This window comes from Loxodonta africana, chromosome 7 (assembly GCF_030014295.1).
Source record: "Loxodonta africana isolate mLoxAfr1 chromosome 7, mLoxAfr1.hap2, whole genome shotgun sequence".
In the NCBI taxonomy this organism is placed as follows: Eukaryota; Metazoa; Chordata; class Mammalia; order Proboscidea; family Elephantidae; genus Loxodonta; species Loxodonta africana.
This window is the reverse complement of record NC_087348.1, coordinates 73624961-73652529: the sequence shown is the minus strand read 5'-3', so window position 1 is coordinate 73652529 and position 27569 is coordinate 73624961. Positions and strand designations below refer to the sequence as shown.

At 41.5% G+C, this 27569-nt stretch overlaps 1 protein-coding gene across 2 annotated transcripts in view; it reads left to right on the top strand.

The window, feature by feature from the left end:
- Window positions 1-25668, top strand: part of SWAP70 (switching B cell complex subunit SWAP70) — an 85065-nt gene extending 59397 nt beyond the window's left edge. For both annotated transcript variants that reach the window (XM_003412006.3, XM_064288446.1), the window contains 9 exons: window positions 867-1094; window positions 4048-4194; window positions 5503-5611; window positions 7912-8093; window positions 9829-9936; window positions 11627-11793; window positions 20566-20764; window positions 22477-22573; window positions 22935-25668. In XM_003412006.3, coding sequence (XP_003412054.1) covers window positions 867-1094; window positions 4048-4194; window positions 5503-5611; window positions 7912-8093; window positions 9829-9936; window positions 11627-11793; window positions 20566-20764; window positions 22477-22573; window positions 22935-23041 — 1344 coding nt within the window. In that variant the 3' untranslated portion in view covers window positions 23042-25668. The remainder of the gene's footprint in view (window positions 1-866; window positions 1095-4047; window positions 4195-5502; window positions 5612-7911; window positions 8094-9828; window positions 9937-11626; window positions 11794-20565; window positions 20765-22476; window positions 22574-22934) is intronic.
- Window positions 25669-27569: the final 1901 nt, after the last annotated feature.

The following is a 27569-nucleotide window of genomic DNA, read 5'->3' as shown; positions in this document are numbered from 1 at the left end:
ACCCAGAAACCCTGGTGGGGCAGTGGTTAAAAGTTTGGCTGTTAACCAAAACGTCAGCAGTTCGAATCCACCACATGCTCCTTGGAAACCCTGTGGGGTAGTTCTCCTCTGTCTTATAGGGTCGCTATGAGTCAGAATCAACTTGATGGCAGTGGGTTTGGTTTTTTTGATAGGATACCCAGGCTTTCCAGAAGATAAGAGATATCAATTTCTATTCAGTATTACTGCCTCACTGTTTTGTTTAACTGGTGCTATTTCAAAGCAGCATTTTCTATTTTTCTACACAAAACTGTGATGTTTCAGGATTTAGTAAGCTTTTCCAGCCCAGGTTGGGAGTTCAGCCACCATTTACAACATCGTCAGTGTTCTAATGGGAGGAAGCTGCATGAATTTCAAATAATTGACATACATGGAAAATTTGTAAATTGGAGACAAGTACATACTAATTTGAGATGCTTATTCAGTTTAGTGCTTGTATGTTAGTTCAGTAAGGTTAATGTAATGACATACTAAAATACACAACGGAAAGTATGTAATCAGGTCAGATTAATTAGTGTATAGTGGTGTGTGTGCAATTTACTTTAGTTTTGTATGCAAATATACTACTAGAGGGTTATCAATTTTTTTAATTCCCTTACTTACTTACCCTAGGCTAATACAGAACCCGTAGCATTTTCTTCATACCCTTCTCCCCATAGTACCACGATTCTTTAAAGACACACACATTTGGTCTCTAAAAGAATTTTTACTGAGAAGGATTTTTCCTAAATTGGTTATATTAGTGTAAACAACATAGATACATACCTGTGTTAAAAAAGTTATTTATTTTAAACTAGGAAATAACATTTTTTTTATTCTTTATGTAGATTGAATACCTGCTTAAGAAACTTACAGAAGCTATGGGAGGAGGTTGGCAGCAAGAACAATTTGAGGATTATAAACTCAACTTTGATGACAGTAAGGACGGGCTTTCAGCGTGGGAACTAATTGAACTTATTGGGAATGGACACTTTAGCAAAGGCATGGATCGGCAGACGGTGTCTATGGCGATTAGCGAAGTCTTTAGTGAGCTTATATTAGATGTGTTGAAACAGGTAAGAGTCCTATAACACTGTATTTTCCCTCCTCTTTAGAATTTGACATGTTTCAAATAAATAAAATTTTCATCACAAAAATGATTATAAGTCACTTATGCTCTTACATACATTTAGAGTAGGAGTAAAATCTCTTCTTTTCCCAGTCTTGTATTAGGCTTTGTTTTAAAGAATTACGGATTCAACTTTGAAGTACAGTTAAGAATTTGGAAATTACTATTTTGAAAAAAACTTAAAAGAAATCATGTTTTCAAACTTTTTAGAGTGTCTTTAGATCATGTTTCTCTCTATACACATTGATCTGAAAAGATTCCGTGATGTTATTGCTCAGTGCACAAAGCAGGTTGCTGGACAGCAGGTGTCTTGTGATACCTTTCATCCAATGTGGTCTACGTGTGTACAGCCATCTGGAAGGATGCTCACCAAAATGATTTAAAAGCGGTCACCTCTGCATTGTGGGATTTTGGTGAATTTTATTTTTACCTTTATTTCTTTTTGTATTATTGGACTTTATACATGATTATGTATTATTTTTATAAAATGAAAAAAAAAAAAAACAAAACCCTTCCTTTTGGGGGAAAAAACTTTTATATAGTAGAGTTACTACATAATAACAAATAGTCTTATTACACTATTGTCTTTGGCTTCTCATCACCCAGCATTATATCTGATATACATGTGGGAAGCTTGAGATTTGTTAAAATAGAATTTATATTTTTTTGGTGGATCTTTCAAACTTTTTATTACATAGAATAATAACGCCAGTTTGGGATTCCTTGCCATACTCCTTTCTTTGCTCAGTAGGTGATACTGTTATTGTACCTCTTTTTTCCTAATGGAAACATCAATAAACATTTAAAAAAAAATGAGGCTTAATTTATATAGGTTTCTGGTGCTAAAAAGTGGTATGAGACATTGTTTCTGTCTATAGAGGACTTCTAGACCCATTAAAAAACAAAAAAAACTTGTTGCTGTCAAGTCGATTCTTATCGATTCTAATTCATAGTGACTCTATGGGACAGAGTAAAACTGCCCCATAGGGTTTCCAAGGAGCAGGAGGTGGATTCTAACTACTGATATTTTGGTTAGCAGCTGAGCTCTTAACCACTGTGCCACCAAAGCTCCTCTAGACCCATTAGGGTAGCAGAAAATATGACTACAGTTGAATTGCAGTACAGATAGCTTTTGGTAAATGTCTGTTGGTTAGGAAGCTAAACAAGCAATCTGATTGGAATTCAATGTAGTAATCAAATGAAACTTATAGCCAAGTTAATATCATATATTTAATGGTATGTGTAGTCTTAACCGTAGGCTGTCAGTGCCTGTGAATTTAATGTTAAAAACTTCAGTTATTCTTGAACAGTTTGTAGGACTTTGGTCCATCATAATGTGTAATTTTGCTGAAGTAAAAATTTTAAATTACACATCTTTGAGGCTGATTTGTGGGAAGGAAGCACAGGGCTAGTCAGTATGAGTTCAGAAGCCAGTATCCTAACTCCTGGTCTAGTGCTTTTTTTCTGCTCATCTGGAACAGAATTTGAGAAGCCCTGATGGTGTAGTGGTTAAAGCGCTCAGCTGCTAACTGAAAGGTCGGCGGTTCAAATTCCTCGAGAGAAAGATGTGGCAGCCTGCTTCCGTAAAGATTACAGCCTTGGAAACTCTGTGCGGCAGTTCTACCCTGTCCTATATGGTCGCTATGAGTCGGAATTGACTTGACAGCAGTGGGTTTTGGTTTTGGCTTTGGACAGAATTAATCTTCTAAGATAGTGACAGGTCAGGTGGAAAGGTAAGTTGGTACAAAAAAAAAAAAAAAAAAACCAAACCCGTTGCCATCAAGTCGATTCCAACTTACAGTGACCTTATAAGACAGAGTAGGACTGCCTCATAGGGCTTCCAAGGAGCAGTTGGTGGATTCAAACTGCCAGCCTTTTGGTTGGCAGCGGAGTTCTTAAGCACTGTGCCAACAGGGCTCCAAGTTAGTGGAAATTCTCAAACATGTGGTTGAGAAGATAATACTTGGCCAAGTTGACACCTTTGAGCATTTCCATCGATCAAGGTCAATTTACTGAGAATCACTGTTAGGATTTTTTTGCTGTTAAAATTTTTTTTTAATTGGGAGAATATTGAGCATACACAGAAGGAGAGAGAATAAACAGGCTAGTATAATGAACTTCCACAAATCCATCACCCAGCCCCAACAACCACCAACACATGGTTAATCCTACTCCATCTACCCACCCACCCCCACTTACTCCTGTATTTTGAAGCAAATCCCAGACATTTAATTCCATCTATAAATATTTCAATGTTGTTAAGTGTCTTCAAGTGGGTTCCAAATCACAGCAACCCTATCTACGTACAACAGAATGAAACACTGCCCTGTTTTGTACTATCCTCACCATTTTTGTTATGTTTCAGCCCATTATTGCAGCCACTGTTGTCAACCCATCCAATTGAGGGTCTTCCTCTTTTTTGATGATTCTCTGCTTTACCAGGCATGATGTCCTTCTCCAGAGACTGGTCCCTCCCGATAACATGTCCAAAGTACATGAGATGGAGCCTCGTCTTCCTCACTTTTAAGGAACATTCTGGCTGTACTTCTTCCAAGACAAATTGGAAGATATTTCAGTAGATGTCTCTAAAAGATAAAGACTTAAAAAAAATACTGTTAACTTAGGAGTTCTTAATCTATGATCTTACAGAGCTGGGGCCGGGGGGAGAGGGAGAATCTCTGGAGTGTCTGAAATTATATGCGAACTTTTGCCTGCATGTGCTTGCATGAATTTTAACTTGACCTTCATAGATTGTCAAAAGGCCCATACTCTACAAAGGAGATATTCCGGACCATGTATTAGATCATGGAGTAGGCAAGATTGTCTTATAAATAAAAGGATAATTAAAAGCTATTGTAAATACATGAATAAGCATTTATATCAGATTTGATCTTTTATAGGGTTACATGATGAAAAAAGGCCATAGACGGAAAAACTGGACCGAACGCTGGTTTGTGCTAAAACCCAACATAATCTCTTATTATGTGAGTGAGGATCTGAAGGACAAGAAAGGAGATATTCTCTTGGATGAAAATTGCTGTGTAGAGGTAATTCTCCTGTTACTTCTTTGCATGATTTACTTGGTGCTGCCCCCTGCTGCTGAAGTAGTTTCTCATCTTCCATCTTCTAGACCTGTAGCTGTGCAATCCCGACTCATAGCAGCACTATAGGGCAGAGTGAGACTACCCCGTAGGGCTTCCAAGGCTGTAATCTTTACAGAAGCTGACTGCCACATCTTTTCTCACTGAACAACTGGTGAATTTGAACCACCGAATTTTCAGTTAGCGGCCGAGTGCTCAACCACTGTGCCACCAGGGCTCCTTTTTCTAGACCCTGGAGCCTTAAAATAATCCCAAGTTTTACATTTCTAAAACAATAAAGGTATACAGTATCATATTCTGAACCAAAATTAGATAGTTGACAAAAATTTTTTTTCTAATGTGACGATCTCCTATCTTTTACTCACGAAGTATAGGGATTAAACCTCATTTGTACTTTTAATAAATCATTTAGTAAACAAAATGGAGTCATAAAAAAGAAATGAATAAAAAACCCCAACTGTTTATGAGGACAGTGCTTGAAATCATGAATATATCAGAAAATCTGGGACATTTTGAGTGCAATAAATAAAACAGAAGAAGATGTAAGCATTACCTTTGAATACTTTGGGTGACTCAGGATACTTCATTCATAGTTACTAATTCTATAAAGAAGTGAAGTCCTCAAGATCATAATTTTTTGAGTTTTACTTTATGTGCAAACTGTCACCCTGCTTGTTTCTGTCAAAGAATACTTAAAATATCTAGGATCTCACTATAATCTACTTTGATGAATGAAATGGTATAGATATGTTAATGACTTGAGGTGTGCAATGCCCACTAAGCGGTCTTCTTAGATTCAACAAAATGTGGAGACTCCCAAGACTATCATAGGCCACACAACCCTACTGATAAGGACATAGGGCAGAGTAAGTTTGCCAGCAACAACAGCCCAGGTGCGAGGAGAGGAGAGCCACATCAGGCGGGTGTGGGAGTCATCCTGGCTTTAAAAGCCAGTACCTTTTGTAACGCCTTCATGGGTATACTTTCCTGGGCCTCTGCAGGGGACATGCTCTGGTACAAGAGTGGCTGCGCTCAAAAGAGCCCAGAGCATGGCATTCCCATCAGATGGTTATAGTTCTTTCAGCCTAGATGTAGTACAGCAGTCAGGGGTCATAAGTATTTGTAAATCAGTAATAGGCATTTATTGCTATTTTTCATTGACATTGAGTTTTGGCCAGATTAGTAAAATAATTTAAGATTAAATTAAATGCTTAAACATTAACTTTAAATCACCAATTTTACTTGCTGTTTTAGTCCTTGCCTGACAAAGATGGAAAGAAATGTCTTTTTCTCATTAAATGTTTTGATAAGACCTTTGAAATCAGTGCCTCGGATAAGAAGAAGAAACAGGAGTGGATTCAAGGTAAGGTAATTTTTATTATCTCCCATGACTTAACTTGAGAGTTTCCATTTTTGACTCTCATTAAAAAGCCTAAGGCACTACTGTTTTCTCATTGTCTGTAGTAATTTCTGTATATGACATAGTAGTTGAACTAAAAACAAGATAAGCTGACAAATTTTTATCAATATCATCTTAATAATGGCCTTAGTGGCAAATTATAAACTGGAGAGAAGTTTTTAACTATTTAAAGAGTATGGGATTTCCCCCTTTGAGGACTATGAAGAATTTTAAAGTGGTCATCTTGAGTTTTTGGTAATATGTAAAGCAGAAGAGGAATTATGCAATAGGTTTTGAATATGCTTTTAAGGTCTATTATTTTGACAAGAAATCACTAGTTTCAAATAATAATTTTAAGATTACAAACTTTTAAACCCCAGAAGACACGGCCCCTGGACTCTCTAGGAGAGTCTCTAAGAACGAAAACCATTCCCGAAGCCAACTCTTCAGACATAGACTGGACTATAAACCGTAAAATAATACCCCTGAAGGGTGTGCTTCTTAGTTCAAGTAGATACATGAGAGTAGATGGCCAGCTGCCGTCCAGAGGTGGGATGGCAAGGCAGAAAGGGATAGGAGTTGGTTGAACGGACATGGGAAACCCGGGGTGGAAAGGGGGATGGTGCTGTCATATGATAGGGATTGCAACTAGGGTCACCTAACAGTATGTGTATAAATTTTTATATGAGAAATTAACTTGAACTGTAAACTTTCACCTAAAGCACAATTAAAAAAAAAAAAAAAAATTACCCAAGCTCCAATGGGAAACCCTGGTGGCATAGTGGTTAAGTGCTATGGCTGCTAATCACAATGTCAGCAGTTCGAGTCCGCCAGGTGCTCCTTGGAAACTCTGTGGGGCAGTTCTACTCTGTCCTGTGGGGTCGTTATGAGTCGAAATCGACTCGACGGCAGTGGGTTTGGTTTTTTTTTAAGCTCCAATGACAAGAAAAAAAAGAGTACAAACTTTTTAAATTAATATCTTTTCAAACCAAAGTATTACATTATTCCAGAATTGTAACGAATGAAACGTGAAGGGGGATTCTGAATATCATGCTCTTGGATATAGGTAAAATATTGTTTTATCGAAAACTGTGGTCATTTTTGTAGGAGTTTAAGAGTTAGAGGAAAGTACACCTGGGTTTGAATCCTCTTTCCTGTGTCCTCGGGCTGAGTTATTAATTCTGTAGGTGCTTACCTCTTCTGTAAGACGGGGATAATGATAGTACCTTTCTCTCAGGGTTGTTGTGAAGATTAAACATTAGATAATGACAGATACACTTGTACATTTTCAAAATGATGTAAATCATTGCGGCAATGTTTGTGCTAGAAAGGATCGCGAACGATCTAAATGTTAGTTGGGAAACGGTGGAATAAATTATGGTACAACTACACAATGGAGTACTGTGCAGTAGTAAAAATAACGGGGAAGCTAGGTACTGATATGGAAAACTCTGAGATAAATTTATATGAAAAAAGCAAAGGCCAGAAGAGTGTGTTACACTACTGCTTGTGTCAGCAGAAGGTGAGGACATATATACATATCTATTCGTAGATGCTGAAAATATTTTAGGAGAGATGCACAAAAAACTGTTAGCATTGGAGCCCAATGTTTGAGGAATAGACATAAGAGGGAGATTTTCCTGTATGTCCTTTTATGCTTTTTGAGTTTGAATAATGTGATGGTATTAGCTATTCAAAAATTAAATTTAAATAATTAAAACAATGAGGGAAAAATCAAATTTCATATAAAAATGAGATAATGCATATACAGGGCATCTGTAGTAAGTATTCAATAAATGGTAGCTACTATTATCATTGTAGAAAGGGAGTGTATAGGGAGATGGTTTCATGAGGCAAAGATGAGGGACAGACCGAACACACCAGGTAGCAAAATAGATCATCAGGAACTTTGAATCTCAGCCCTTGCTGTGTCTTATTTGGCTTTTTGAGAAGTATGGAGAAGGGAGTTGAAAGTGTTGTCGTAAATTCCCAAATCGCGTATCTCCTTAAGCCCGGATATACAGTTATGGAATTTTGGAGCTGGGAGGGACTTTACACATTCTCTCCCTCAGTTTAGAAATGAGAAAACTAATGCTGCAATTGGTTACGTGACTGCTAAAGGTCACACCACCCCTCAGTGGCAGAATCAGAATCCATGGTGGGTCTTCTAACTCCACATGGTTTTCTTCCCACTGTACCATTCACATGTCAGACTTACAAAGAGTAAAGAGTGTCTTCCCTTTTTTCTCCTACACCGTTTACAGCCATTCATTCTACTATTCATCTGTTGAAGCTTGGCAGCCCCCCACCACACAAAGAAGCCCGCCAGCGTCGGAAAGAACTCCGGAAGAAGCTGCTGGCTGAGCAGGAGGAGCTGGAGCGACAGATGAAGGAGCTCCAGGCTGCCAACGAAAACAAGCAGCAGGAGCTGGAGACTGTGAGAAAGGTGGGACTAGGTGCTGGAGCTGGGTGACGGGGCTGGGGGAGGGAGTGCCTCTACATTTCATTGCAGAAGCCTCGGCAACCTTATTTACGAACTTTGGTTCTACCAAGACTAGGTTATTGCAGTTTTAGGGAGGTGTTTTTGATGAACCGTGTTCTCAGGAAGTGTATCCAGACCATTGAACTGAGACTTCTTGGCTTTGCCAGCCTGAAAGTCTTGGGGTCTCGGGGCAGCAAAACCACTTAAGTGACTGGAAAGGCGTATTATAAGAATAATGAACACAGGTGAATTTTGTCAGACATGGAAAATTTCATTCCTCTGAGGATGTCAAGGAAACCCTGGTGGCATAGTGGTTAAGAGCTATGGCTGCTAACCAAAAGGTCGGCAGTTCGAATCCACCAGGCGCTCCTTGGAAATGGTATGGGCAGTTCTACTCTGTCCTATAGGGTCGTTATGAGTTGGAATCAACTTGATGGCAATGATTTGGGTTTTGGAGGATGTCAAGGCCATTTCTGGGCAGCAGCTGTTGCTTTAAGAAAAATTTCCCCTTAACTTCAGTCTTCATTCATGAGTACCTTAAAGACCCTAGCAGTAGAATTCTGGGTTTTACATTTACTATTTAGTGTCAAAGGTACAGCCTTATCCTGACAGGGGATACAACAGAGAATCCCTGATGGAGTAGGAGAACAGTGGGATACGGACCTCAAATTCTAGTAAAAAGACCAGACTTAATGGTCTGACTGAGACTAGAAGGACCCCAGAGGTCATGGTCCCCGGACCTTCTGTTAGCCCAAGACTGGAACCATTCCCAAAGCCAACTCTTTAGACAAGGATTGGACTGGACTATGGGATAGAAAATGATACTGGTAAGGAGTGAGCTTCTTGGCTCCAGGAGAACACATGGAGACTATGTGGGCAGCTCCTGTCTGGAGGGGAGATGAGAAGGCAGAGGGGGTCAGAAGCTGGCTGAATAGACACAGGGAATACAGGGTGAGGAGGAGGAGTGTGCTGTCTCATTAGGAGGAGAGCAACTAGGAGTACATAGCAAGGTGTATATAAATTTTTATATGAGAGACTGACTGGATTTGTAAACTTTCACTTAAAGCACAATTAAAAAAAAAAAAAAAGATACAGCCTGGTGGTGGTGGGTGGGGGGAGGGGTACATTTTGGCTCAAATGCCATAGACTCTGTACTTAACTGAGATTTTTAATAGATTTTGTTGAATTAATGTTTTTCTATTTGTTGTATGCTCTTTGGAGTATTTCCAGAGATTTTAATTTTTTTTTTTAATAGTTTTCACTGGTTATGATTGTTTCACTGGGGCAAGCGTCTGCAGGGCTGTTCGTGCCTTCATTACCGAAGTCGAGAATTTGAGCTCTGATACAGTCTTAAGGAGTAACATGTAAGATGACAAGACTGTACAGAAGGGGCCCAAGAAATACATCTTAAATCTCATGAATGCATTTGCGAGTGAATTTAACTCAATGACTGTACCTTTTTTTTTTTTTTGCATAATGTTGTTCAGACTTATCAATAGTCATTCATTTACCCAATACGCTTTGAATGCTGACAAGGGAAAATTGTCGAAATGGAATTCCAGTGGCTCTAAAAGCTTTTATTCGATCTTATTGAATGTTAAGAATGGTTGGCCTTTCCCGTGTTTAAGTGTGACATCTCTCTCCAAACGCACTCCCACTGTAACAACTCCTGCTTTCCTGTGGATGGGTCTTTGGGTAGAAACTGGAAGAAGCAGCATCTCGTGCAGCAGAAGAAGAAAAGAAACGCCTTCAGACTCAAGTGGAACTGCAGGCCAGGTTCAGCACAGAACTGGAGCGGGAGAAGCATGTGAGTGCCATGTGGCTGGGGAAGCTGCTGTGTTAGTGGACAGAGCCAGCTTGGGATGGTGGAAATGGGAGGGCTGCGAGGCTGGAGTTGAGGCTCTCTCATTAGCTTGGCTCTGCTACTGACTTGCAGTGGGAGATTGGGGGAAGTTATATGTTTATTCATTCTTCTACTCTCCATTTATCGAGCACCTTCTGTATGCTAGGTACTGGTGCAGTGGTTACAGACCTGCTGCCACCAGCCGCTCCTTGGAAACCATATGGTGCAGTTCTACTCTGTCCTATAGGGTTGCTATGAGTCGGAATCGACTCCATGGCAATGGGTTTGGTTTTCTTTCTTTTTTTTTTTGGTGCCAAGGATACAAAGATAGAAAGCCATGTGCCTTGCTTCCAAGACACCTAAGTAGAAATTTACGGACTGGAATGATGAATGCTGTGGATATGTCCTGGTTTGCCTGGGACAATCTGTCATCCCGGTATAAGTGTTAATAGCATCCCTTTTCATTCTCGAAAGGGTCCTGGTTTGGATAACAAAAAGCTGTGGAAAAAGTAAGCATAGGTTCTGTGACATTTCTTCTCTGTAGTGAGCAAAGTGGGGGCTTCAGAAATCATGAGACTATCTGAATTCTGATCTGCTGCTGTTGGCCACTCTAATTATTCCTGGAGCCTCCCATTCCCCAGAGACTTAAGAGACAGGCTGCTTTAAGTTGTTAGCTGGTCGATTAGAACACAGGCCTTCTCACAGTGAGTTGTAATGGGTGGGATGTTGCTGAGTCAAGTGCCTGAATAGATGCTCATTACATTCACTTTAGCAAATTTTTGTTGCTTAGAGTTGAACGAGATGGTGATCATGTTTGTGTTATGAGAGGAACGTATGCAGAGGAACACAGGTGTGACGTAACAGAAAGTGCCACACTCACAGCCAGAAGATGTGGATTTGTTTCCTCTCTGCCTTTTCTCACTGAGCATTAGTATTTCTCTTTAAATTAGGAGATTATCTTATGATCTCTCAAGACAGCTGTGAGTATGAAGTGAGCTAATACAGGTGAAAATATTTTATAAATTGCAGAGACATCTGCCAATAGGTGTAGTACTGTATTTAGGATGTCCTTGTCTTTCATCTTTTAACGTAGAGAGATTCAAAACTCTTAAATCCAGAAGGGAAAAAACCATAGATCTGCTAAGGCACTCTTTTAACTGCTTGAGTTCCAAGGTGGAGTGTGAGGTAACCGGCGAGCACAGAAGTTGGTACTGATTAATTTTTCCTTTCCCCTTTATTTCAACACTTTTGGCTTCTCTGGCTGGGAAAGACTCATTGCTTTTAGAATAAACCATTCGCCAAGAGGTTGCAGCCTTAAGACAAAGGAATTTCAAGATAAATTATATAGGGAAACTTTTTTTTTTCTTGGTTTGGTTCTTAAAATGTGGATTGGAAGAGGTGAAAAATATATCAGGGTAAGAAAACAGCATTTGGGTTGTAGTTGGTTTTCCTGGGACTCTTTTAATGTTGCTGTTGGGTGTGGTGCTCCCATCTCCTCCATCTTTAGTTCAAGGACTGAAGGACAGGGCCCTGCCCACCCTGACGGGCTGCAGCTGTGGACTGTGAGCAATCCCTGAGGGTGGAGGTGGAGTAGGGGGCTTTCTCTAAGGGAAAAGTTAATCTGCTTTTAAACATGACCCGTTCATACCACCAGATCAGACAGCAGATGGAAGAAGAGGTTGCCCAAAAATCCTCGGAACTGGAACAGTATTTGCAGCGAGTACGGGAGCTGGAAGACATGTACCTAAAGCTGCAGGAGGCTCTTGAGGATGAGAGACAGGCCCGGCAAGATGAAGAGACTGTGAGGAAGCTTCAGGCCAGGTGCCAGATCACCTTGTGTACTTTGCCTTTATGTGCTTTGCTTGGGCTAATACAGTTTCTAGGAAATGTCTGACGCCCTGTTGGAGAGGGAGGGATATCTCTGCTCTGGATAACTGAGCTTGAGGTGCAGGTCCAGATTGGAGAGACTGCAGGAGACATGGCTGGCTGGGTTATTCTCAATCTGGGGCAGCGGAAGACCTTGCTTCTGGGGCCTAAGAAGGGCCTTATCACTATTTTAGAGCAGTCTGGTGGGGTACCTTTATAGTCATATTCTAGAATGATCCCAGGATCAGCTCTAATGAGAACCTGGCTTTTTAGATATGTCCCAGGCCAGAAAGGGCCCGGTGCTGCCTTAGTGTGGTGGCTGGGGTCTGCTTCAGGCCAGACCTACAGCTGCTTTTGGGGGAGAAGGACGAAATAGGCAGTTTTCATTGGGTCATTCAGGATTAGTGACATTCCTTAAATAATTACTTCTTGAAATCCTAGTTTTAAAAGTTCTTGAAAACTAAATTTTTCACCCCTTAGAGGTTTAAGGTCAGGTTTGCTATTTATGATAGTCCTGTTCTCAGATGACAACTCTCAATTTTGTCCTTTCGTAGTAGCAGGGAGGAGAAGGTACAATGAAGATCCCAAAGGGGGAAAAAATCGAGCTATCTATACTCTTTTCTTCCAGTTTCTAACTTGCTGCCCCATTTGCATTCTTTAAGATGTCTTGTCAGGGAGTGTAAATATTACTGAAAAATATTTCTGAAAAATGTTACTGAAACCTATTTATCCTAGGAGCAGCCACTGGTCAGTGAGGTGTGTCTTAGGCTTTGAGCCGCGAGTGCTCTGTTTCTGGAAGCAGCTGCGAGATGAATTGGGGTTGATTTTCCATGGCTGTCATCCCACACATGGAGTAGTAAAGATGTTCATTTAATCTCTAGATAGGAAGAGAGAAAAAAAGGAAGTTCGTTGTTGTATGCTTTGCCAAAAATAACTTCAACCCTTAATCAGATTTTGAAAATCTTGATTCTACTAAAGGAAAAATTATTTTCTAAATAGAAAATTAAATGCTTAGCATATTGCCTGGCATTTATGGGCCCACAAGTGTGTGTTCACTGTACTGTGGGATTAAGCCAGATTCTTAGAACCACCTTCTAGTTGCCACTGGGTAGTAATGTTAGAAGGTCCACTGCATGGGAAGGCTTGAGCCCCCTGTGGCTTCCAAATAGAGGCATTCTAACTTTCTCTGATATTTTTTGAGCCACTTCATAATTCATGCTGCCCTGGAAGTTTATAGATCTTCTGCAGAGAGTTCACAGATAAGATAGGCTGTATGTATTACACACTTAACTGGAGTTTTGACAGAGGTTGCTTATGACACAATAGGGATTAGATCACAAAGGGAATCATATAACTCTAGGGATTTAGTAATATATTAATTGCTTAGTGTTTATGGAGTGAATGATGCTTTGAGTAAGGGACCAAAACCAACCCAAACCCAGTGCCGTCTAGTCGATTCTGACTCATAGTGACCCCATAGGACAGAGTAGAACTGCCTCATAGAGTTTCCAAGGGGCACCTGGCAGATTTGAACTGCTTTGGTTAGCAGTCGTAGCACTTAGCCACTACGCCACCAGGGTTTCTGGACAGTTGTGAATAATTGAAGCTAGTGGTTGGTGGTATGTATAACACACTCTGCTGCTAACCGAAAGATTGGAGGCTCCGAATCAGCCAATGGAACCGTATGGAGCACAGTTCTACTCTGACACATACGGGGTTGTCATGAGTAGAAATCAACTTCATGGTAGCTGGCATGGTGGTGGTAGGTATCAGAATCACGTATAGAGCTTTCTGAAACACATAGATATGGGGCCTGTGACAAGTTTAATGAATCAGAGTATCTGTGGATAAGAGCTGGGCATGAGGGGTTTTCTTAAATTATGATAAATATATATGTAACAGAACATTTGCCGTTTCAACATTCTTCACGTGTTAAATTCAGTGACGTTATATTTGTCATGTTGTTCAACCATCCCCGTTATCCGTTTCCAATTTTTTTCATTACCCTTAATAGGAGCTTGCCATTGCCATCCAGTCGATTTCAGCTCATAGTGACCCTTTAGGACAGTGTAGAACTGCTCCATAGGGTTTCCAAGGAGTGGCTAGTGGATTTGAACTGCCATTGTTAGCAGCCAGAGCTCTTAACCATTGTGCCATCAGGGCTCCAACTAAGTTAACAGGAGCTTGTTGTTGTTAGGCGCCATCGAGTTGGCTCCAACTCATAGCGACCCTCCCCTAAAGCATTTTTTTTTTTTAAGTTTTGACTTGCCTCCTCACCCCCCCCAAAAAAAGTTCTGGCGAATTCTTTTGCACGCTTTGATTTAAGCAATTTGCCAAATGGTTTCATCTTTCTGGATGCAAATATAACTATGATGTAACTGCTGTGCTCAATTAGCTAAAAGTACTGCACAAAATTGAGCTTTTTCTTGGTGTGCAAAGGCCATTTTATGAATCTAATTATTGTACTATTCTAAATTATTTTTCTTCCAGCTAAGTTTTTGAAATTTGAAATGAATGGCTCTGCCCCCTCTAGTGGTCATTTTTATTTTCCCCAGTGGTCATTTTGAAGTAAGGTGATCCTCTGCCTTTTCCGATGTTACTGAAAGCTGAGCCTAATTCACGGACACATTCTGTCAGAGGGGTTTTCTCCTTGCTTCCATGCCTCAGGATAGGCCTTTCTGGGCAGAACAAGCAAGGGAGTCACCACAGGGTTGGGTTAGAAATATTTATGTGTGGCACTAATTGAAATGAAGCAGAATCTTAGGCCAGGGTGGACAGAAGGGGCTTTTTAGTTAGTCCTCCCTTGTCCTTTCTTTCTTTAATTGTACCTTAGATGAAGGTTTACAGAACAAACTAGCTTCTCGTTAAACAGTTAGTACACATATTGTTTTGTGACATTGGTTGCCAACCCCACGACATGTCAACACTCTTCCCTTCTCAACCTTGGGTTCCCTATTACCAGCTTTCCTGTCCCCTCTTGCCTTCTCGTCCTTGCCCCTGGGCTGGTGTGCCCATTTAGTCTTGTTTTGTTTTATGGGCCTGTCTAATTTTTGCTGAAGGGTGAGACGCAGGAGTGACTTCATGAGCTAAAAGGGTGTCTGGGGGCCATATTCTCAGGGTTTCTCCAGTCTCTGTAAGACCAGTAAGTCTGGTGGTTTTTTTTTTGTGTGTGTGTGTGAGTTTGAATTTTGTTCTACATTTTTATTCAGCTCTGTCCAGGACCCTCTGTTACGATCCCTGTCAGAGCAGTTGGTGGTGGCAACCAGGTACCATCTAGTTGCGCTGAACTCAGTCTGGTGGAGGCTGTAGTACTTGTGGTTCATCAGTCATTTGAACTAATGTTTTCCTTGTGTCTTTGGTTTTCTTCATTCTCCCTTGCTCCAGGTGGGGTGAGACCAGTGGAGTATCTTAGATGGCCACTCATAAGCTTTTAAGACCCCAAGTGCTCCCCTGTCCTTTCTTAAAGCGATAGCAAACTGGTTATTCTTGGAATATTTGGCATCTCATTGTTGTGATGGATGCCCCTTTCTCTGTCGGTGCCATAAGTTTCCTCAGAGATTATTTAAACACAAAAACTTTGGCTTGAGCCATTTGAGTCTTGTAGTTATTATTATTTTACTTATTTAATAACATTTTAGTGTGTTTTTGGTGAAGGTTTACACAGCAGTTAGGTTCCCATTCAACAATTTCTACACAAGTTGTTCAGTGACATTGGCTACATTCTTCACAATGCATGAGCATTCTCGTTATTTCTGTTCTGGTTGTTCATTTCCGTTAATCTAGTTTCCCAGCACCCTTAAATTCTCATCTTTGTTTTAAAGTAATTGTTGACCGTTTGGTTTCATATAGGTGATTTTTTAAAGGAGCACAGTACTTATGGGTGATATTCATTATTTTTTGAGCCAATTTGTTATTTAGCTACAAGATAACCTCAGGAGTTATTTTCAGTTCAAGGTTCGATGAGTATCTCAGGGCAGTAGTCTCAGGGAGTTCTCCAGTCTCAACGAGTTGAGTAGGTCTGTTTTTTTTTAGTAATTTTAGGCTGTATTTCACATTTTTCTGTCATTCTATCAGGGTCCATCTATTGTGGCCCTGATTGGAATGGTTGGTAGTGATAGTGGGCACCATCTAGTTCCTCTGGTCTCAGTTAGATGAAGCTCTGGTTCATGTAGACTACTTGTCCTGTAGACTAGTTTCTTGTTTGAGTCTTTGGTTTCCTTCTTTGTCTTTTTTTCTGGATGAGTGGAGACCAATAGTTGTATTTTAGATGGCCACTCACAAGCTTTTAAGACCCCACACACTACTCGCCGAACTAGGATGTAGAACATATATTATTATTTTCTTTAAAATTGAAGCTCATTTCTTGATGTATAATACTGAAGGGAGGTTATCTAGCCTCTTCATAATGGAAACTCAGAAAGCTGCTAATTTGACATTTGCACAACTCAAGTTACTGAAAATTTCTTGATACTGAGCCATAACTTGTCCCTTCATAATAGTCATTGCTAAATTTTTGGATCCGTAACGTCTAGGAGCATATCTTAGTCACGTCTGTATTCCTAACAACTAGAGCAGTACCTGGTATACAATAAGTGCCTAAGGAACATTTTTCGAATGAATGAATGGATCCAAGTTCTATCCATAGGGCCATGTAGAACACCAGCAGTCTCTCTTCCATATGATAATACTTTTTATGTATTTAAAGGCAGTTTGGGATAGTGGGGAAAACATGGGCTCTGGAGTGAGGTCTGAGTTTGAATCCCAGCTCTGGTTCTTTCCAGCTGTGTAATTTTGGAGACGTTACTTCACTACTTTGAGCCTCAATTCCTCATTCTATAAAATAAGGATAATTACTAGCTGTCATGGATTGAATGGGTCCACCTAAAATATCTGTCAACTTCGCTAGGTCATGATTCCCAGTATTGTATGATTGTCTATCATTTTATCATCTGATGTGATTTCCCTATGTGTTGTAAATTCTATGACTATAATGTAATGAGATGAATTAGTGACACTTATATTGATCAAATCTCCAAGATGAGATAGTGTTTTAAGCCAGTATCTTCTGAGATGTAAAAGAAGTGAGCAGAGAGATTTAGGGACCTCATACCATCAAGACAGCAGCATTGGGAGTGGAGTGCCTCCTTTGGTTCCTGTGCAGAGAGGCTCCTAGTCCACGGGAAGATTGATGACAAGGACCTTCCTCCAGAGTCGACAGAGAGTTAAAGCCTTCCCCAGGAGCTGGCGCCCTGAATTTGGACTTCCAGCCTACTGGACTGTGAGAGAATAAACATCTGTTTATTAAGGCATCTACTTGTGGTGTTTCTGTTATAGCAGCACTAGATGACTAGTAGACACCAGCCACGTAGGGCTGTCATGAAGATTAAATGAGGTAATGCATGAAGTGTTTAGTGTAATGTCTGGCATTTGGTAGTCATACAGTGTGTTCTTGTTCCTTTATAACATTTGCAGGTGGAAAAGATATATAATGTATAGAATGTCAAAATAAACCTTTAAAAAAGAAGTTGACAGGCCAGAATGGTGGTTTTAGACCAAGAAAATAGTTCAAAATATCAACAGAACAAGTATAGAATCCAGTAGACTTGGGGTAATGGCAATTCATTTGAAAAGATTTAGGGTTTTAATTCCCTGTGATGTGGTTGCTAAAACCTCATGTACTCTTATGAAACCTCAATGAACATGAAGTGTGCACAGCAAATAAGAGAGTTAGTCCCATTGTAATAATATGAGCTAATATTTAATCAGCACTTACCACGTGGTAGACAGTGTTCTAAGTACTTTGCATACGTTACCACATTTAATACATCAATAAACCTTTGATGGTAGATATTGTTTCTGTTTCCTTGTTATAAATGAGGAAGCTGAGGCACAGAAAAGTTTAAGTCTCTAGTCAGGGCTCTTGTTTGCAGATCACAGAAACCAACTCAAGTTAGCTGAAAGGAATATATTGGAAGGATCTTGAATGGCTTACTAATTCCATGGGAAGCCAGATGACCAGGCCTTGAGCACAAGCAGGAACCAAAGGAAGCTGAGCAGCCAAAACCACAGCCCAACCTAGGCCATGGGAAGAGTCCAGTGAGGTTGCCATTCACACCAACATTGGTGTTAAGTGTCGGAAGTCACCATTGCTCCTTCTGTCACTTGACATTGGATGTTGCTGCCACCAGCAAGATAAATTTTTCACTGTCTGCTTTTTTGTGTCAGTTGCTTCAGAGGCAAAGTTCCAGAAGGGGCATATGATTAGTTAAGCACAGCTCATGCTTCCACTGTGCCCTGGCTTCCAAGGGGCAGGAGGGCAGGGGTCTGGCCTTAGACTTTATTGTGGCAGGTGGGGCCTGCCTTCCACGAGGACTCACACTGTGGCACATTCCCCTAGACATGAAGGGGGTTCAGATGCAGGGCAGCCTGAACAACTGCAAATACCCATTCCCTGTATTTTCACTACCAGGACGAAAAAATGGGGCCTCTCTGTCTTGTTCACTGTTGTATCCCTAGTGCCTAGAAAAGCATATTGTTGTTGTTAGTTGCTGTCGAGTTGATTCTGACTCATGGCGACCCCATGTGTGCAGAGTAGAACTGCTCCACAGGGTTTTTAAGACTGTTCCTTTGGAAACAGATTGTCCAGCCTGACTTCCAAGACACCTCTGGGTGGGTTCGAAAGCATATACCAAACCCAAATCCATTGCCGTCCAGTTGATTCTGACTCATAGCGACCCTCTAGGACAAAGTAGAACTGCCCCATAGGGTTTCCAAGGAGTACCTTGTGGATTTGAACTCCTGACCTTTTTCGTTAGCAGCCAAACTCTTAACCACTACACCACAAGGGTTTCCTCAAAGCATATAGAAGGTGCTTAATAAATACTTGCTAAATGAGTGAATAAACCCTGCGCTGGTCAGAGCACATTTCCAGCATTGTGTTCAGTTGTGGAATGTCACACTCCAAGAGACACTAAAGAGCTGGAGTGCATCTCAAGAAGGATCTTGAGCCTGGAAACTGTGCCCCAACAGCTAAAGCTAGGACGGTCCACGTGGAGAAGGGCATTCTTAGCAGGAAGCCAGAGCTGCCTTCCAGTTGCTGAAGGGCTGTAACAGGACGAGGGAGCAGATTGGTTCTTTGTGGAACTAGAGATAGTGGATGGGAGAGCTCATTGTAGTCTAAGGAAGAATTTTCTAAGGATTGAGGCTGCCCATAAGTAAACTGGCCTTGTTTGTGAGGCAGTGAGTGGCTTATCACCCAGAGTATTGAGCAGAGATAGACAACGGCCTTGTGGGGTGTTGGAGAGGGAATTCTTCAGAGTTGGCGTAGGTGGGGGCTGAGGGTTGGAGTTAGGAGATTAGCATAGCCTGTTACTTTGTTTCTTTTATTGTTGATTTCAGAAGAGCAAGCGCTCTTCCATAGTGGTAACTGGTCTGCCATGTGACTTGGCTTTGTGTGGCTCCTTACCATAATACTGATGGTCAAGACACTAGAGATGTGTCCCATGCTTAGGGTGGCAGCTAACCACATTGTCTGTACTGGCAACACAGATTTGGGCTGTTCATTAACTTATTTATTATTTATTTAAACACCTACAGAGCTGGATGTTCTCGGGTAGATTGTCTGGCATATTGAAAAACGACATTTTAGAGTCACACAGACCTAGGTTGAAATCCCATTATTACCTTGCACAACATACTTTTAAACCCCTTGATCTTCAATTGCTTCATCTGTAATGCAGGGACAGCAGTACTTTGCAGAATTGTTGGGGGATTAGCAATAATGAATGTAAAGTTCCTGGCAGGTAGGAGTTGCTCAGTAAATGGTGTCTATTATCATTCTCAGTTTTCTTAGCTTCTTCTTTCTTCACCTCCTCATTAGTTTAATTATCAGATTTTTCCTTGGTAATATATTTTCACTAGACAAAAAATGTTTTCATGCTATAGTAACCAGGCAAAAAAAAAAAAAAAAATTTTTTTTATTGTGCTATAAGTGAATGTTTACAAATCAAGTCAGTCTCTCATACAAAAATTTATATACACCTTGCTATATACTCCTAATTGCTTTCCCCCAATGAGGCAGCCCGCTCCTTCCCTCCGCTCTCTTCGTGTTCATTCCGTCAGCTTCTGACCCCCTCTGCCCTCTCTTCTCCCCTCCAGATAGGAGATGCCAACATAATCTCAAGTATCTACTTAATCCAAGAAGCTCTTTCTTCACCAGCATCTTTTTCTATCCCATAGTCCAGTCCAATCCTTGTCTGAAGAGTTGGCTTTGGGAATGGTTCCTGTCCTGGGCTAACAGAAGGTCTGGGGGCCATGACCACGGCGGTCCTTCTAGTCTTAGACCATTAAGTCGCAACCAGGCAAATTTTAAAACTTGTGGTGGATGACCTAGTACAGGGCACTTACCTTTGTGCCTCACTGTCTTCATCTCTAAAGTGTAAATAACAATAGCACCCAAGTTTACTCTGAGGATTAATTGAGATAATAGATTTAACTCCTAGCTCAGTTCCTGGCACACATTACATCCTCAGTAAATGTTAATCTTTTTCGAAAAAGAGTAAAGCTGTGAGAGCTTGGAGCAGGACACCTGGCAGCTTTGTGAATATGGGCCTCTTGGGTCCCCAGTTTCCTCCTTGTAAAATGGAGATGATCTCAGAACCTCTCTTCTGCTGAGTCGTGTGTGTGACCGTGGTGGGGTTTGACCTGAGCTCTTTCTCCACGTTGTAGGTTGCTGGAAGAAGAGTCTTCCAAAAGGGCTGAACTAGAAAAGTGGCACCTGGAGCAGCAGCAGACCATTCAGACGACTGAAGCAGAGAAGCAGGAACTGGAGAACCAGCGCATTATGAAAGAGCAAGCCCTGCAGGAAGCCATGAAGCAGCTGGAACAGCTCGAGTTAGAGCGGAAACAAGCACTTGAGCAGTATGAGGTAATTAGACTCGTCCCTGCAAACTTTAGTTTATTTAAATTTCTAAAAGTGAACATTTTTCAGTAATGGAATTTGTGTTTAGTGCTAAATTTGAATCGACTTGATGGCATCGGGTTTGGTTTTTGCTAAGTATGGGCAGCTAAGAAGAAGAAAGAGAGGAAGCCTTTACAGGAGATAAGGCGTATCAGTCAGAGTCTAATCAGAAACCATATAGTTATTTGAACAAGGAAAGTTTAGCATAAAAATTATGAATTATAACAGGGCATTACCTACTGGAGGGTAAAGAAAGCTCTTAAGAATATGGGAATGGCAGATACAAGGAGCAGCACTGCCTCTAGTACTGAGGCGGAATACCCAGGGGAGGAGCAGATTGCCTCTCCCTCCCCTCCCAGTGCTGGATCTGCCTGCTTGGAGAGGGCGTGGCCTTGACCCAATGGGTGGCAGAAACATTTGCTGTGGTGCTGTGCCAATAAAACTCACTGGGAGCTGCCCACAGGCAGGGGCCACTAAAACCCACGGGAGGGAAGCACTATGGGTGTCCCGTGTACCACAGAGGCAGACCAGGAAGAGCACAGTGGAACCTGGAAGAAATGCCCTGTCCTATTCTAGAAGGCCCTCAGCATCCTCTACTGCCAACGCTTAAATGGTGCCCACTGACGAGGGAGAGTTGTTCAGGCATCACAAGGAGGACAGTGAAGGGTGGATCTGGATCTGAGAAAAGGCCAGATGAAGGCATGTGAGGGCCCTAAGCATTGATAATCTGTGGTGCCCCCTCCTCTGCTTACTGACACATTCAAACAGGATATGCCCGTTATATTTATACGTGTATATATATATATTATATTATATTTATATTTATATATTGCTAGCTCTTGGAGTTGCTGGATCAGTGGACATGGATAAACAAGACGGTTCTCTTGAAGTAGATCAGAGGCCTGTTATCTATTGATATAATCTGTCCCTGCCCAGGACTCACGGTGGATCCAGTTGCATATTGGGTGACGGTAGTAAGAGTTAGACTCGACAGCCCACCTCTACCTCTTGTTTATTAGAAAGAAATAGTATACTCCCAAGAGACCCATCAAGATAAGGAATTTCAGCTACAGAAGAGGGGACTGTAAGAGACAGATGTCAACGAAGTGGTAGGGACCTCACAGCTTAAACAAGCTTGTATGTGGACACCCTTGTGACCCTGTGTGAACCTTATTTCCAGCGAGCACATTCTCACGCACTGGAGCTGGTATCAGTTTAATTCAGTGCCACTTCCCTTCCTTCACTGTGGCGCTCGCTTTTCCTTGTGTCCTATCTGCTTGGCATCTATAGGTCTTTGCTTTGGAAAACTGGTGCCCCTGTCTTGTTGATGCCCTAAGGACGTACTTACCTTGCTTATCGGATAGTCTGTCCCGATCTGAGAGGCAAGGATCTTATATATTCATCTATCACTAGTGTGAATATAGTGGAAGGAGCATAGGGCTTTTGAATCAGGCAGCCTGGCTCTACTGCTTCATCTGTGTGACTCCAGGCAGGCTACTTAACCTTTCTGAACTCTAGTTCCTCATCTGTAAAATCAGGTAATAATAGTTCCTACTTCTCAGAGTGGCTGTGAGGATTTAATGAGATAACCCACGAGCATATATTAAGTGCCCAGGCATTGTTATTTTGTTCTTATATTACCTGTGTGTCCACACAGTCCAAAATCTACTTTGTTCCAGGGAGTTAAAAAGAAGCTGGAGATGGCAACAAGTAAGACCAAGAGCTGGAAGGACAAAGTGGCCCAACATGAAGGATTAATTCGGTTGATAGAACCAGGTAACAGACTCTTTGAAATAATCATATATTTATTTGATTAATTTTTCTGGTTTGTGTATTTGAATTGTGCTCATCCCCCCCCCCCCAATTTTTTTTGCCCAAATGTACAGAAACCAAGCTATTAAGGGTCAATTTCTCTTGAATAACTTGCCCTTTAATAGGTAAGAGGGCCCAGTTAATCCCCTTTGTATGTATCTCCTAGTCGTTTTGGCTGGTATAGCATACCATCCGTACACATTTATGGATGTTTCTTAGAGAGGAAATAAAGCAGAAAAGGTACTGTTTTTGTCTGTGGGGAAGCGTGATAATGTGCATTGAAGACCATAATGTTTCAGGTATTTATAGCATGTTTGTCTCCTAGGTTCAAAAAACCCTCACCTGATCACTAACTGGGGACCTGCAGCTTTCACCCAGGCAGAACTTGAAGAGAGAGAGAAGAACTGGAAAGAAAAAAAGACCACCGACTAACTGAGCACGGCAGGAGGAGCATCAGTCGTGTAGATGCCAAGTGTAGCTGGAAAGCTTTATGCTAAACGCAAAAAAAGAAATGGCTTTGCTGCTTTTAGCTTTTCTTCCTTCAGTGCCTCCAACTGGGTGAATATACTAAGGAAGCCTTCTTATTTATCTTCTTGCAAAAAGGACCTTATGGGGGGGGCGAGGGAGTCAATATTGTCAAGCTCTTTACTCTTTCTTTGAAAACTCAGCTTCTGAAAATTACCTTTCAGTCAGCTCTCACCGATTCTTTTTGGAATGAGGCAGCATGGGAGCCCCACAGCCCACTCCCATTCTGTGCTCTGTGGAGGGGCTGGGGGATAAGTTCTCCATATCGCTGACTAATGGGAACCTCTTTAGACGGGATGTCAGTTATTTCCTTTGGCAGCATGTTTCCTTCTCCAAATGTGTGTTTTTAAACTGGAGTGTCTGCCATTCCATGCCATTTGCCGGACTGCTGTTGGCATTGGTGCTCTGGAAGAGAAGTCACGGAGTCACTACCATTTCCTGGCTTCCCTTCTGGGATGTGATCTGGTTAGTGAAGGTTTTCTAGCTCTTACGACATTTCTTTTGTAAGCCATCATACATGTAGCGGGTATCATTTCCATCTCCTTTCCTTTCACCTCAAAGAAAAACGTCCATTTGGCTCATACTTTCAACCTAATTCTCTCTCTTTAGTGTGAGAGGCATGTACCGTCGTTGCCTAAGTACATGCTGGTAGTGAGAGGATTATGTTGAGTAGTTGTTGTCAGCTAGTTAGTGGCCTATCATCATATTAGCCAAGTTATGATGTTAGCTTTTGTTAGGTGGGCAGCTTTTCTGCTTTTTCTATCTTCTATGGGTGGTGGTGGAGGAAATAGCTAGTAAAAACAAGTTTAACAGGGAGTTTGGGACAGGGCTTCGAACTGGTTCATTCTGGGATGAACAAGTTCAGAGCCGTGGTATGTGATCATAGTTTCTACGCATCTGACTTGAAAGGCATCTTGGGGGAGGTTTTTCTGGTCTGTCTTGGGATTGAAAATAATTTTTATGAAATCAAGCCTTCCAACAGTGATTATAATTTATAAACAGCAGTAACTGCATGGGTTCTGATGCAGTGATGCTTAAAATTGTAAATAAATATGGTGATGATTCAGTTGTTGCAAAAAGGAAAGAATTCAGTGGGAGGGTTGACGTCCCTCTCTCTCTACAAGTATCAAATGAGGACAGAAGAACCTCCTGCGTTCTTACTGTAATGCTTGCAGTGATCTCAAGAAGATGTACACATCTAGAATAATACTGTTTTGGAAATTTCAGTGTATGTATTTATTTACAAGAGAGGAAGTTACAACGTAATACCATAAATTATCACCTTTTATGATGGGAAAATATTTGCCAATGAAATGACCTTTAGGAATTTGTCTTAAGGTTTTTGGCTTTTTAATAAAAATGTAATTTTTATTTAATGATCTCTTAGAGGTACCTTTATAAAATGTAGGTTATTATTACCTGAAATGTCTTTGTATCATGTGCCTTGGAAATTTCTCAGCTAATTTAGAGGTTAGCCACTTAGCAGCATTATCCTTTTATTCAGTAGCTGTCAGTAGACCAGTGAGACCTTGATGAGGAATGGAACCCTCCCTGTGTTGGTTATGCATCACAGCGGGGACTCCAGTATCCCTCATAAAGAATGAGGAGAGGATACTTTACAAAGATGGAGCTGAAACAGTGTGGGCTGGGGAGCCCAAGCACTGGTGTCTGGGGGAAGAGTGGTGTCTGGGGGAACAGCCATGGTGGGATATGTGTATTTCTTCTTGTGGGAAGTGGTATAGTAGGCCATGCGCCTTTGCAGATTCCCCTCCTTAAACCTGGCATGTCCTACAGCTACATCTGAAAACAGGAGCTGGGCTTAGCTGTTCCACCCTCGGCTCCACGGACCACTCTGCCTGGGCTGGGGCTGCCAGCCTGAGGACGACCTGCTTTCCAGCCACATTTGGACCTTGACCAAGTACATACAATATATGGATGTGGTTGTGTAGAAGATTTCTGTGTAATGCAGAGCATTACCAATTTATATCCTGGCTTCAGTAGCACAAACTCAAGGAGGCAAAAATCCTTTCAAACAATGTTCTGGTTCGGATAGATACTTACCATCAAAGACAGCACAGACATCCGATTTGGAATGATGTTTTGATACTAACTGAATTCTCCTAATGTTTGAAATAGTTTCAGCTGGTATCAGCTGTCAAAATGCTGACAGAGCCCTCGGTTTTGCTTTTGTAATTACTGTACAGGAATGTGTGAACATCCTAATCGGGCTTTTTCCTTCATAAGTAGGGATATGATCATTTATAGGAATTATACATAAAAAAAAGTTGGAAATGTATTTTTGTGATGTGCTGTGTTGAAAAGAAACAATGTATTTATAAGCTTCAAACCTACTTATCTAAACATTGTACAATGTAATATGCTCAACTTTAATTTTTTGCTAATTTTTCTAAGACATATTAAAAATGTTTTGTATTTTTTTTTTTTTTTAAGTAAAACGCACCTAGTAAGAAAATAAAAAATACCAGAACAACATACATTTTAAACTGTCTGGTTTAATAAAGCAACGAGGTAAAGTTGTGTGTCTTTATGTGTATTTGCATATAATGCAGTGGACTCTGGGTTAGGGATACTTCCTGAAAACACTGGGTTGGAGTTTGAACCCCTAAACCAATGCTGTCAAAAAGTGAGCTGTGGCCTTCTGTTTGGTGTTTGAGTCATGAATGTGGGGAAACCCTGGCGGATGTGTCAGCTTGCAAACGGGAACTTAGAAAAATGTTTTCTTCCTCGTTGTTGCTCCTACCTCCAAACCCTCCTACCTCTGCTTTCCCGAGCTTTCTTTTTATGCCTTTCCGTTTCTCTTTCACTAGAGTAAACAGTGTGGTTTTACATGCTTGCCAAGATCAAAATGCCTATTGTGGGCTAGGCAGGCCCACTAAATCCAGCGTGATTTTGTCTTGGGAAGCTGATCTTTCTCTTTTACAGGGAGAGAGAGAACACATGGTGGGGTTTTTCAAGGATTCTTTCTCTATGGTACTGGGGTAGTGGTTCTCAACTGGGGAAGATTTTGCTCCCCCACCCCAAGGGACATTTGGCAATGTCTGGAGACATTTTTGGTTGTCACCACTGGAGGAGGTGTTACTGGCATCTAGTAGGTAGAGGCCAGGGATGCTGCTAAATATCCTGCCATGCACAGAACAGCCCCCATCACAAAGAATTATCTGGTCCAAAATGACAGTCGTGCCAAGGTTGAGAAAGACTGCTCTACAGAAAGGTCCAGAACACAGCAGGCTCTTAGAGTCAGGGTTTTACTTCAAACAGCTGACCTCTTTGGTGTAAACGGTGCCCAGTGGAAGCGAGAGTCTGTCTGCTCTGGGAGTTGGAGAAGAGCAGAGGGCCGGGGCTCTGGCACACCCAGTGCAGAGCACTGGGCTTCGGAAACTCACTTTTCCACATAGGTCCAGAGGGAATTGCTTTGGCTATGTTTTAAAGTCTGTCTGTGATTCAGGTTGCTGGGCCATGAAATGTAAAAGCTGCCTTACCTTGCTTTCCTCCCCTGAGTGGCAACACAGGGTGGGTGTGTCAGAACCACTCGGCAGCTGGTGAAGAATGAGCTTTCAGACTTAACGCCCAGGTGGTGATGTGTCCTGTGTAGCACTGGTGCTTGTCCCAACTGGCAAAGCCATAATCATACCTGGGGGGTAGTGCCAGCAAGGCACGGGAACCCCAGTGAAGCGAGGGCCTTTGAGGATCAGGTTAGGAAGTGGGGCCACGTGGTATGACGAGCAGGACTTGCAGTGTGGAAGAGGAGCCCCTACCTTTACCAGCTCAGAGTAGGTGCTCAGAATTGATTGAAAGAATGTCTTGGGACTAGTTTGAGGAGTATCTGTCTACTTTCTTTGCTCTCTTTACCCCTCTACTTCTTTATATATTCATTTTGATACTTGTGAAAATTGCCCCTCAGCTTTGGAAAATTTATTTGGCATTACCTACAAAAGCTAAAGACAACACCCACCCTATGGCCCAGCAGTTCACCTCCCCAGGGAAGTGAAACCTGTGTCCACCAAAAGACTTATACAAGAAGGCTTTGTTCTTATTGATCCCAGACTGGAAACAACCCACATAACCATCGATGGCGACTAGATCAATGAACTATTGATCTATTGGAACGCTCGACAAAGGAATACTACGATAAAAAAACAAAAAGAGGTTATCAAGAGATGCGACAACATGGATGAACCTCACAGACATCATGTTGCGCAAAGAAGCCAAACGTAAAAAGTGCATAGAGTATGATTCCATTTACAGTAATTTCCAGAACAGGCAACGCTAATCTATGGTTTAGAAGTCAGGATGGTGGTTATCTGGGGGTGGGAGGGAGTGGTTATTGGCTGGGAAGGGGCACAAGTGGACCTTCTGTGATGCTGGAAATGGGTGGTGGTTACATATGTAAGCATTTACTAACTTTACACTCAAG